At 43.4% G+C, this 12,650-nt stretch overlaps 2 protein-coding genes across 6 annotated transcripts in view; both read left to right on the top strand.

Annotated features, from left to right (window-relative positions):
* Window positions 1–2,155: 2,155 nt before the first annotated feature.
* LOC308330382 (mid1-interacting protein 1A-like) lies at window positions 2,156–2,806 on the top strand (the record flags this gene model as incomplete). Its single annotated transcript, XM_080785231.1, has 1 exon — window positions 2,156–2,806. The coding sequence occupies one exon, from the start codon at window positions 2,156–2,158 to the stop codon at window positions 2,804–2,806; it is 651 nt and encodes a 216-aa protein (XP_080641357.1).
* A 2,690-nt stretch (window positions 2,807–5,496) lies between these two features.
* Window positions 5,497–12,650, top strand: part of spegb (striated muscle enriched protein kinase b) — a 103,353-nt gene continuing 96,199 nt past the window's right edge. For all 5 annotated transcript variants that reach the window (XM_080786189.1, XM_080786186.1, XM_080786188.1 and 2 more), the window contains exon 1: window positions 5,497–6,830. In XM_080786189.1, coding sequence (XP_080642315.1) covers window positions 6,422–6,830 — 409 coding nt within the window. In that variant the 5' untranslated portion in view covers window positions 5,497–6,421. The remainder of the gene's footprint in view (window positions 6,831–12,650) is intronic.

The following is a 12,650-nucleotide window of genomic DNA, read 5'->3' as shown; positions in this document are numbered from 1 at the left end:
TTAAGCATGGACATGGACCCCTGTGAATTGAAGGGTGACGTGTGGGTGTGTGTGTTTGTTTTGAACTTGTTTCATTGCGTGCCATGCGTGATCCCACTCCCGACTCCCTACTCCAAGGAAGTGAGAGTGACTGTCACGCACTCAGTTACATGACAATGTTTATTGTTTAACTAGTTGCTTGAAAGCAATGGGTGCAGCTGTTATGTTAATGTTACACACCCACTGTTTGTGTTTGTGCAGTATCTAACACACACACACACACACACACGCCCCCCCCCCCCCCCCCCCAGGCTACACATGTCAACAAAAGTACAGGTCACCACAAAATCTGCTAGGAGGATATTGAAAAAGCACTAAGACTTTACACCAGGGTCCTCCACTTTTTTTGGATGCCACCAGCAATTATTTGGGCTTATTGTTTCTAAAGTGGAGTTGTTCATTTGGGCTGACTTCCTAATATTGTTTAACCCATTCTAGTGTATACAATGTATTTACTTTCCTTTTTTCACACACAACTAAAGACAATGTAAAGACAATTACTGGTATAAAGGAAGCAAAACAACAATAAACAAACCAACAACAACAGCACTACTCCTCTTCAGCTCCATCCATTAAATGTGACAAATTATTGTTCTTTATGTAACTTATAAAACGTTCCCCCCCACACCTCCTGAAACTTTTCTTGTTTGTCCTTAACCTATTCTGACCTGAGATCAGATTCATACGAGGTTTCCACTGGACACACACACTGGTCTGATTAACCCATTCTGACCTGAGATCAGATTCTAAAAATGTCAGTCGTTCTTCGATTTTTCAAAAATAGCAGACCTACAAGCTCGTAGCGCGCCACTCGGTGGCGCGCTATGAGCTTGTAGATCTGCTATTTTTCAATAGCTAAAGCATAACATGATGCTAACACCAACATGGGTTCCCGTTCAGAATGTATGCAATCTTTTCCAAAGGTAAACATAAAGACAATTCCTTGAACCGCTGTGTAATACTTGGTTTGTCTGGCCTCTTCCAGGTCAATGCTATCATTCTCTTATAGCTTGTAAAAGACATACATCTATAAACATTTGTTCATTACGCTTTATCTTGTGTCCCTCTGGATATAGACCGAGCAGGAAGAACTTTGGTTCTGGTACAATATTTATTGACAAAATCTTCTGTATTTCCTGCCCCCTTTTTGGTGTTTTAACTAAGCATTATGTTATACTTTAGCTATTGAAAAATAGCAGACCTACAAGGGTGGCGCGCTACGAGCTTGTAGGTCTGTTATTTTTGAAAAATCGTGAAAATGTGGCACAAATCTTTGAATATATATTCTTTCAGGCCTGAATGGGGTTTAAACCAGTGGTTCCCAAACATTTTCACGCCAAGAACCCTCAGAATTATGATATTTGTCTGCGTACACACATCTGAAAATATGTCATGCCATGGACCCCATACAAGATTTCCGTTGTTAAAATATTTTTCTTCAAGGTTTTCTTTGAAACACCTTGTGAGCTTGAAGCTCTGCTATTTCTGTGTAGCCAAGTATAGTCACTTCTTTTGGGCTTGTTTTTCATAGACCTGGTTGCTTGTTTTTCTTGCAAAAAAGAAAACTGGCAACACTGACCACACCTGGAAGGAGAGAGATACTTCTTTGGGAGTGCACATTAAAGTGAGCAGCCCAAGTTCCATTGAAATGAGTGGGTGGGGATTTTCTGCCTCTTTTCAATTCTTTATATACACTATAGCTCTATGCCCATAACCCGTTCTGAGCTCAGTGGTCCGGCCGGGTCCGCCCCTTGAGTCGAAAAACCACCTCCTGTATAAGAACCTCATTCAGAACGCAACAAGGTCAGAAAGGCCAGTAAGGGACTGCACTGACCAGACCAAGAGGGACAACAGCATATCTTCTGCACAGACAGCACTATCGACTCAGCTCACCTTCTAAAGCTTACAAATAGCCAAGCAAGGAATCTCTAACTATTAGCTGATTTAGAGCGTTGTCCGAACACACTGTGAAGAGCACATTTTGACAAGCAAGGAATTAAGGCTTGATCTCCTTCATCCACTTCTATAAAAGAATCCTGTCTCTGCGGGAAGGAGTCACCGTCACCACCACCACCACCACCACCCCCACCACCACCACCACCACGCCATCGCAGCGATGATGATGCAAATGGCCGAGCGCCGCGTCCAGAAGAACAACCTCTCCAGCGCCATGGAGCGCTTCATGGGCGCGGTCAACGACATGGACCAGACGGTGATGCTGCCCAGCATGCTGCGGGACCTCCTGCCCAACGTGGACGAGGACCACTGCAGTGACGCCGCCGCGTCGGACGCCACGGGGGGACGACACCACCACGCTAACCCCAAATCCAACGTGGACGTCGTGGACGGCAGCGAAGGCGACATGTACAGCTCCTACCAGCTGCTGAAGTCCATGCGCCGGGACATGGAATGGGGTGTGGGCGGCGGGTGGCGCACCGCCACCGCCGCAGCCCCCCCGGGGGCGACACCCCCTCGCCGTGTGAGGGGGAGGCTCACCCGTAAGGACTCGTCGGCGTCCTTGTCGTCCTTGTCGTCCCTTTCGTCGTCGTCGTCGCTGGCCTCCGAGGAGTCGGACCTCGAGGAGGAGGACGAGGAGGAGGAGGAGAACGAGGAGGACCTGGAGAAGAGGTTCCAGTACCACCTGACGGGCCTCCAGGCGGTCCTCTCCAAGCTGACCCGACAGGCCGTGTGTCTGACCGACCGCTACAAGCAGGAGCTCGGTATCGGAGAGTGGGGCAAGACGACGTCGTCCAGCTGTTTGTGGTGATGGTTTTAGTTTGGTTTTCTTGCAATGTTTTTGTACTCTTAATGTATTTTATAATACGCGACCCTGTCAAACGCGATGCTTTTATCCACTTAGACCCAAACGTGTATACCTTTGAATTTGAAGGTTTTCAGAAACCATAGGTTGGCCTTTTAGAAGGCGTTGTTTTATTTTATTTTATTGGCCTCGGGTATAAATGGATTAAGCTTGTGTGATTCACATATAAAACCTATTTATTTCAAGCATAACTTATTTATACCTTTATGTAAAGATGCATAACTTATTTATACCTTTTATTTAAAGATGCATAACTTATTCTTACCTCACGAAATGTGTTTTTATTTTATTTTAAAGTAGTTTTTCATGAACCTGAAGACATTCCGAACGCCACAGTATAGGGGCATATTGACACACCTGCAGGACAGGTGATGCTAATGATGTCAATGTTCTAATCTAACATGACATGTTTTAGTCATAGTCTCTTGACTAGTTTTCATTTAGTTTTAGTCACATTTTAGTCACGGGAATGTTTTAGTTTTAGTCTAGTTTCAGTTGACTATAACAAAAAAACATCGCATGGATTTTACACTTGCTGAAAATAGCCGATCTACAAGCTTGTAGATCGGCTATTTTCAGCAAGTGCAACCAAGTGCTAGCTGACTTATACATGGATCTCTTGTCCACTAGTCCCTTCCTAACATTTTACTAATTTGTTGACGAAATTGACAATATATTTAGTCTTAGTTTTAGTCATCATAGCTTAGTTTTTATTTAGTTTCCATTTAGTTTTCCTCAGTGGAAAAAGGTAGTCGACGAACATTTTTCGTCTTGGTTTTAGACGACGAAAACAACACTGGCTGGAGGGAGACAGATGATTCCTCAAAGCTTATTATTTCCATATCCTTTATGTCGAATGAACTGTTATCAACTGACCTTTATGTCGAATGAACTGTTATCAACTGACCTTTATGTCGAATGAACTGTTATCAACTGATATTTCATCAAGGAGAATGATTTTTTGTACGAGATGCATGTTTTCTTTTTTTTAATGTATTTTTATTGAGGCTCATCAACTGTTCAATCGCTCAATCGTTCAATGTATATAGAACCACACATTTTTATTTTCCCAACACAACATAGGAAAGTACCACAATACGGACATCACAATGCACAGACAAAAAAAGACAAAAGGAGTACACCACAGTCTTGACATGATTGTACATTACAGTACATTACCAGAGTCTTTGTTATTCACTATACCGTTCTATAAGGTACATTGAAGCGCAGATGCATGTTTCTATGGTCAAGATATTATATTGTGATGATGTCCAAATTCAATTATTAATATGAGCAAAAGCAATTTTATACTGTATACGTATGGTTTGTGATTTTGTACTGAAACGTTGTAAATATACCCAAATACATTTTTTTATACAAACTTCATCTTTGTTCTATGCATTTCTTAATTGTTTCATAACCACAGATGGTTTCAATGTGTATGTCCGTTTATATTTTCCTCTGATAACTCACTGTTTTCAGGCAGTTATTGTTTCAAATAGTCATGCCTTGAATGAAAAACTAAAAACAGCGTTCATGCACACATGCGCACGCATGCACACATGCGCACGCATGCATGCACACTCACACACATGCACACACATGCACGCACACACGCACACAGCGTAGCAATGTTGACGAATTTCTCTGAAGCAACCCTGAAAACCATATATATATATTAGCCAGGTCTTAAGTCGAAGACACTAATTGGCCGTGCATGAATGTCCGGGGATTCCAGAAGGTTTCTGTTTCTCCAGAGCTTAGTTTTGATCGGCTCGGAGAGCTGCAACGATGCTATCTACACTACAGTATCCATTAATATAATACAGTCAGTGTGTTGGTAAACTTGGTATTCAAACCCCATTGTTTCACTACTTGTTCTGTAAATGTCTGCATATTATACAGTAGCCCACTCTGAGGTATCAAAGCCTAAACGCTAATTTATACTTCAGCGACTGTGTTGTACATGAAAGATAATCTTTCAACTGAACTTAACCCATTTTGACCTTTTTAGATCAGATTCTAAAAATGTCTTCTACATCCTGACAGTTTTCTGAAAAAGCTGTCAGTCGTTCTTCGATATTTTTCAAAAACAACAGACCTACAAGCGCGTAGCGGCGCGCCACTCGGTGGCGCGCCGCTACGCGCTTGTAGATCTGATCTTTTTCAATAGCCAAAGCACAACATAATGCGTTCCCGCCCCCAAAGGTTTTTCAGATAAATTGATGTAATTCTTTTGTTATACCACACAGTATAGTTCCACAAAATATACATCAGTTTTTAAACAAGGTAAAAAAAAATCTATTAATTAGTGTTACTACTATAAATGTAGAAAAGGAAGTTCTTAACTGGCCCTTTTGACCCGTAAGGGTCAGTAAAGTGTCCGGCCCACCCCAGTGACCCCAAATGCAGCCTCTAAAACATTTGACCTACAAATCATATCTCTCTGCCTGCCTCAGACCCCCCACACCCCCCCCAGTGAGGCTACGTCACACATGCTCAACTGACCACATGGTGGGGTTGGCTAAAAATGACACGGGGGGTGGGTGGGAGCGTTGTTGGGGATGTGACTGGGCTGATGGATCAACATGCAGCTGTCATTCTAACTAACCTAACCGGGGGGCTTGCTGGCTGGGCTCTGTGTCGCTCATTTCCCCCTCAGGGTCTTCTCTGGAAAGGTACGGAGGGACGGACGGACGGACGGGCGGACCGGCAGGGGGAGATCAGATCATGACGGGGAAGGCTTAAGCTCAGCTCTCGGGGCCAGCGGAGGAGGAGGAGGAGGAGGGCTAACCGTGTGTGTGACCTGATGCACCAGAAAACCCAGTATTAAGGAGACTTTTCCAGGATCAACTGGGAGTTAAACTCGGGCCTTCTTTGGCCGCTGGAACCCTGGGAAGCGTTTAAAGAGGAAGGCCACCGTCAGGAGAGCGAGAGAGAGAGAGGTTTGGGGAGCCGGCGTGGTGTGAACGCAACATGATCCTGCAGGTCTTGGCCTAAAAATACCCCCCCTGAGCAGGAGAAGGGAACGCCATCTCTATCTCCTTAATTACTATAGCTAATAGACTGTTTATTCCCCCTATTAACACAGGGAGGTCGATGCCACAAACAAGCTTTTGATTTGAATTTAGGCCTAGTCGAAAAAAGTATTGTTTAATTTAAAAAGAAAAAAAACTGCTGCTAAATACATTTCTGGAATAATTCCTGGCAAAGATGTTACATTGAAAACAATTTCTAATCATGTTAACTATAATAGTCGAGTCTAGATGGGATACTTCTGTACGCTTTACGGATAGAACGGTCCAGAGCCTTGTTGCATGTTGTTGAACACCTGCTCGGAACGCAGAGCGCTGACCCGGTCCAGCCACTGTTCCTCTGGTACCGTAAGGACCCGGTCCAGCCACTGTTCCTCGGGTACCGTAAGGAACACAGAGCGCTGATCCGGTCCAGTCACTGTTCCTCGGGTACCGTAAGGAACACAGAGCGCTGACCCGGTCCAGCCACTGTTCCTCTGGTACCGGTCCGTAAGCCCAGAAGAACTCAAACCCGCTGCAACCAACCATGAGGAAGGCCGAGGTGCAAATGACCCTCAAGAAAGGCGCGGACGAGGGCGGGGGAGCCACGCCGCCGAGTCCCATCATCCCGCCCAAGCGGTCCAAGGCCAGCCTCGCCCCCGACCAGGCGGTCCCGGGCCAGGCCACCCCGCCCGTGTTCGCGCGCAAGATGAGGAACGCGGCGGTGGGCACGGGCTGCGACATCCGCCTGAAGGTGAGCGTGACGGGGGAGCCCCAGCCCTCGCTGTACTGGTACCACAACGAGGACCTGCTCAACATGGACAACCAGGAGTACGGCGGCCTGTGGATTAGGGACTGTAAGCCCAGCGACGCCGGCCTCTACACCTGCATCGCCAACAACCACCAGGGGGAGGCAAGGAGCAGCGCTGTGCTGGCCGTCCTGGACCTCGGCGAAGGTAAGGGTTTTTTTTAATCTAATTTAACTTTGGGAGAGAGTTGCAGCAAATTAAATCAAATGGCTTAATTTAGTTTAGTTTGGTTCCACTTGACCCCTGAGGGACCCCCTGGGGACACCTGGGGACCCCCTCAGGACCCCTCTGAGGATCCATGTGGTTTAATTTGTACTGCACAATCTCAAGAGTTAAATGAATGAGTTTACCGCAGTGGCGTTTCCAGGAATTACATTTTGGGCAGGCAAGGTGTGTTAATTAAATTGTCCGCGCACAATCAGTAGCAGTAAAGGTTTACAAAGAGATATACCTGCCAGACAGTATAGGATACAAAGAGATATACCTGCCAGACAGTATAGGATACAAAGAGATATACCTGCCAGACAGTAGGATACAAAGAGATATACCTGCCAGACAGTAGGATACAAAGAGATATACCTGCCAGACAGTAGGATATAAAGAGATATACCTGCCAGACAGTAGGATACAGAGATATACCTGCCAGACACCAGGATACAGAGATATACCTGCCAGACAGTAGGATATAAAGGGATATACCTGCCAGACAGTAGGATACAGAGATATACCTGCCAGACAGTAGGATACAGAGATATACCTGCCAGACAGTAGGATACAGAGATATACCTGCCAGACAGTAGGATACAAAGAGATATACCTGCCAGACACCAGGATACAGAGATATACCTGCCAGACAGTAGGATACAAAGAGATATACCTGCCAGACACCAGGATACAGAGATATACCTGCCAGACAGTAGGATACAGAGATATACCTGCCAGACAGTAGGATACAGAGATATACCTGCCAGACAGTAGGATACAGAGATATACCTGCCAGACAGTAGGATACAAAGAGATATACCTGCCAGACAGTAGGATACAAAGAGATATACCTGCCAGACAGTAGGATACAAAGAGATATACCTGCCAGACAGTAGGATACAGAGATATACCTGCCAGACAGTAGGATACAAAGAGATATACCTGCCAGACAGTAGGATACAGAGATATACCTGCCAGACAGTAGGATACAGAGATATACTTGCCAGACAGTAGGATATAAAGAGATATACCTGCCAGACAGTAGGATACAAAGAGATATACCTGCCAGACAGTAGGATACAAAGAGATATACCTGCCAGACAGTAGGATACAAAGATATATACCTGCCAGACAGTAGGATACAAAGAGATATACCTGCCAGACAGTAGGATATAAAGAGATATACCTGCCAGACAGTAGGATACAGAGATATACCTGCCAGACAGTAGGATATAAAGAGATATACTTGCCAGACAGTAGGATATAAAGCATATATGTCAAACTCAAGGCCCGGGGGCCAAATCAGGCCTGTGAATGAATTATCTTTGGCCCGCGGGATGATATTTAATTAGTATTAGAACTGGTCCTCTGGTATATTGCACGGACCACCATAATACTACAAGTCCCACAATGCACTGCGAGTGCATTGTCACGTATCGAGGGCCCGCAAGCGCAAGCATGCGTCTTCTCTTCACTATTGATCAGCAGTGAAAGTATATCACTTGTGGTCAACTTTCAGCTACCCCTGCCCAAAAATGGCCCGTGTGTTGAAACACAGTCCGGCCCTCGACTTGTACCAATTTCTTTATTTTGGCCCACTGTGTATTTGAGTTTGACATCCCTGATATAAAGAGATATACCTGCCAGACAGTATAGGATATAAAGAGATATACCTGCCAAACGAGTAGGATACAATTCAAAGGCTGAAAGGCATGCATTTGCATTCCAATGGGTGATTGTGGGTCGCTCTATACGTGCAACGGCCACTCTGCTGTGCACTAATACTTCTGAGGTCTTGTTTTTGTCTTTTATGTTTGGATTTTGGCCAACAGGCAGAAATGGATTTGGACGCCTGTCCTGTCCTCACCTTATTGTAGATTCACCTCTGGTATCTACAGTCTTGAAATAAGAAAAAGGAATAGCTCAAACCATTTCCTGCTGACAATGACAGTATATCTGAATTGGAAGTAGTGTTTTCATTCATGCTGGTTTAGAGACGGAGGCTTTTGGTTGCAACAACATGTTATTGATGGTGAAGGAATGAAGGCTTTATTGGTTTCAATAATGGATTGCTTTGTGTTGCTTTTGAAAGCCCATATGCAGAAAGAGGGTACAAAGGGATATCAACGTCTTTAAGTTGTAACGGGGGGGCCTATACTTGGGTGGCTTAAAGCACTGGTTGTCAAAGGGGTGTCCGAGGGGTCCCCAGGGGGGTTCCAAGGGGTCCCGCAGCAAAATGAGGAACAGTGTCAACACTTTGAAAGTTGATTTTTCAGCTATTCAAAAATAGCAGCTCTTCAAGCTCACAATTCAATTAAATTCAATTAAATTCAATTCAAAGGGCTTTATTGGCATGAGAAAACATACGTTTAACATTGCCAAAGCAGAAAGAACAATACAACAATACAGCAATACAAAAATGATGTACATTTGAAGGTCAGAATCTACAATAGATCAAATTCTATGTACCAAGATGCAGGTATAGTGCAGGAATATACACACATTATATACATAATATACACATATTCACAATGTGTCGCGACGCAACGCACTTGTAGAGCTGCTATTTTTCTAATAATTTAGAATCTTGGACAACTTTTCTTTCATGTACTGTAGGTCCCTCTGGCACAACATCTGTGACAGAGGGACCCCCCCCCCCAAAAACTAATGTGGGGACCCCCTGGTTGAGGACCCCCTGGTTTAGAGGACCCTGCATGTTTACCAGAACATGTTTGTTTTACTTTTACATTTTTTTACATTACTTTTGTTAAAACAAATCCATAAACTACTTCATTGATGCATTTTTGTATCCATTTCAGTTTTCTATGGAACCACATATCATTCAGGTTATTTGGCGTATAGTTTAGATGAATGATTGATTCATATGAACTATATTGATTATTGTCTGCATTATATACTGTAAGCACTCCTCTCCCTTCCTCCCTTCCTCACCATTCTGACCTGAGATCAGATTCATACAATGTTTCCACTGGACACACACTGGTCTGATTAACCCATTCTGACCTGAGATCAGATTCTAAAAATGTCAGTCGTTCTTCGAATTTTTCAAAAATAGCAGACCTACAAGCTCGTATCGCGCCACTCGGTGGCGCGATATGAGCTTGTAGATCTGCTATTTTTCAATAGGTAAAGCATAACATGATGCTAACACCAAAATGGGTGCCCGGTCAGAATGGGTTAAGTAGCCTATTTTATCACCCATTTTAAACCTTATTGTCATACGATTTGTTGCTCACTATAATGTTCATTATAATGAATACATAATCTATAGTCTGAATTGACCAAACTTGCCTACCTACAGTATGTTGTCACTGTTATGCTTCCAGAACTGTCCACAGCCCTATAACCTATTCTGGGCACGAACCCCTGTTGGTGTTTTAAGCATTATGTTATACTTTAGCTATTGAAAAATAGCAGATCTACAAGCTCATAGCGCGCCACTCGGTGGCGCGCTATGAGCTTGTAGATCTGCTATTTAAAAAAAAAATGTTAAAATGTGGCGCAAATCTTTGAATATATATTTCAGAGCGAACATTTTTAACTAAAATATTTGCTTCTGGGGTGGTGGGGTCCCTGGAACTACATATTTTGAGATGGGGGTCCGTGGCCCCAATAGAGATAATTCTGGGGGTCCTTGACATGAGAAAGGTTGAGCTGAGCCCCACTGACATTAGAAACATGCAGGGTTTTTCAGAAAACTCAGTCCAAAATGTGATAAACAGATAGAATAGATCGAAATGGTAACATGATAACGTCTTTAAAAGAAAACATCCTCGTTTAAGTGAATGTTTTTGTTTAGTTTTTCTTCTCATTGATGAGTTAGAGCAGCTACTGTACATACTGATGATACTAAATTAATCAATAATCGATAACCATACAGGCCAGAAGTCTGAATTAGACTGAAGTGATCTTTGGAGCTCCATTTGAGAACGGGTCAGGCAGGTTATTGACCAGCAGGACCAGTTAGCTCTATGGTAGCATTAGCATGTATTCCCTCTGATAACCATAGACATTACTATGGAGAGGCTTTCTTTTTCATATAAAGAGAACTGTTTGCTTTCATCACTTAATTACATTCAAGCTGTACAGCCTACATGTGCATGGGGATGAACAACAATTAATTAAATATACTAGCACAATTAACCCAATTAGGCCTGATGTCGAAAATTAAAAAAAAGTCTTCTAAATTCTGACAGTTTTCTGAAATATCTCGTGTTTCTGTATCAGTGGTGCTCCATATTTTATATCAAGGACCCCACAAATTATATGTAATTGGCCGCCGACCCCCATCTGAAAATGTTATTCCAGGAACCCCCCAGAAGCAAAGATTTGAGTTAAAAACATTCACTCTGAAAGAATATATATTCAAAGATTTGTGCCACAGTTTAACGATTTCTCAAAAATAGCAGACCTACAAGCTCGTATAGCGTGCCACTCGGTGCCGCACTATGAGCTTGTAGATCTGCTATTTTTCAATAGCTAAAGTATAACATAATGCTTTAAAACACCAAAAGGGGTTTCCGCCCAGAATGGATTAAGGTCCACTATCCATTTTTCCATGACTGACCATAATGTGGGGGTGGATCCATGCAGAGTTCAATTATTAGGTCATCGATGCTAAGTTCCATTTATTTAGTGGTGTTGTTAGATAGTAGATACACAAAGCAACAGTAAAATGGCCTGTATACTGTTTTTGTTACTCAGACCTGTTTTTCTTGACAACACATGGCTACCGGTATTTAGACAGCTGTTATGTAGATGTTGTTTAGAGTAGACAGATGCCAGTCTGTTCATTGTTTATCTTGGTCCCTTACAGTTTCTTTGAGCCAGCTAGTAGCCTACTGTACATTGTCATTTATACAGTACTGTACGTGACTGTTTCTTGACAACGTGATCTCATGCTTGTGATCTTTTGTGATCTGGCGATCTCATTATTATAAGAGTATCTGCTAAATGAATTCCTAAACGGTAGGCTTAAATGGTATAGAGCTCTCCTGTGGTTTATGTAAAATACTTGACAACCATGTGGGAAACCGTTGACAACGTCCATGTCAGTCACACTAGACGTGTCACGTTCATGACGACGGCGATCAAAGCCGCGGTGACGACGACGACACGTTGGATTGGATTATAAAGAGATCATTTCTCATTTCATTTTCACCTCCGGTTTCGTTCAGTTAGCTTCTGTTTGCCGTTGCAGTTCCTGCAGACTCACAACAGACTAACAGCTGTCCGATTCACTCAATGCAGCCAAGAGCTCTCTCTCTCTCTCTCTCTCTCTCTCTCTCTCTCTCTCTCTCTCTCTCTCTCTATCACCCCCCCTCCTCTCTCTGTCTGTTTCACTGCTCTCCAGACCCCCCTCATCCCCTCCAGACCACCCCCCTCATCCCAGTTATTTATAAAGTGGAATGTGCAGGGCCTTAGATTTTTGTGATGTTTTAATAGACCACAAGTTTCTCCTGTTACATAGGAAGACATCACCGTCTAATTTTAGACTGAACCTATGAGTTTGTGTGTGTGTGGTAGAAGCTATGTTATCAGGAGGAGTCAACATATGGGTAGAAAGAGACAGATTTTAGACTGAACCTATGAGTTTGTGTGTGTGGTAGAAGCTATGTTATCAGGAGGAGTCAACATATGGGTAGAAGGAGACTGATTTCCTTTACAGTTCTTCATTGACTGTATAGTGTGGGCTGTGTTGTTTCTGTCGACGAAAACGACATGGAAACTATAGATGAAAAC

Source organism: Protomyctophum bolini, assembly GCF_963924005.1.
Source record: "Protomyctophum bolini genome assembly, chromosome: 16".
Lineage (NCBI taxonomy): Eukaryota > Metazoa > Chordata > Actinopteri > Myctophiformes > Myctophidae > Protomyctophum > Protomyctophum bolini.
Note: the sequence above shows the minus strand (reverse complement) of the source record. Positions and strands in the feature narration are given on the sequence as shown.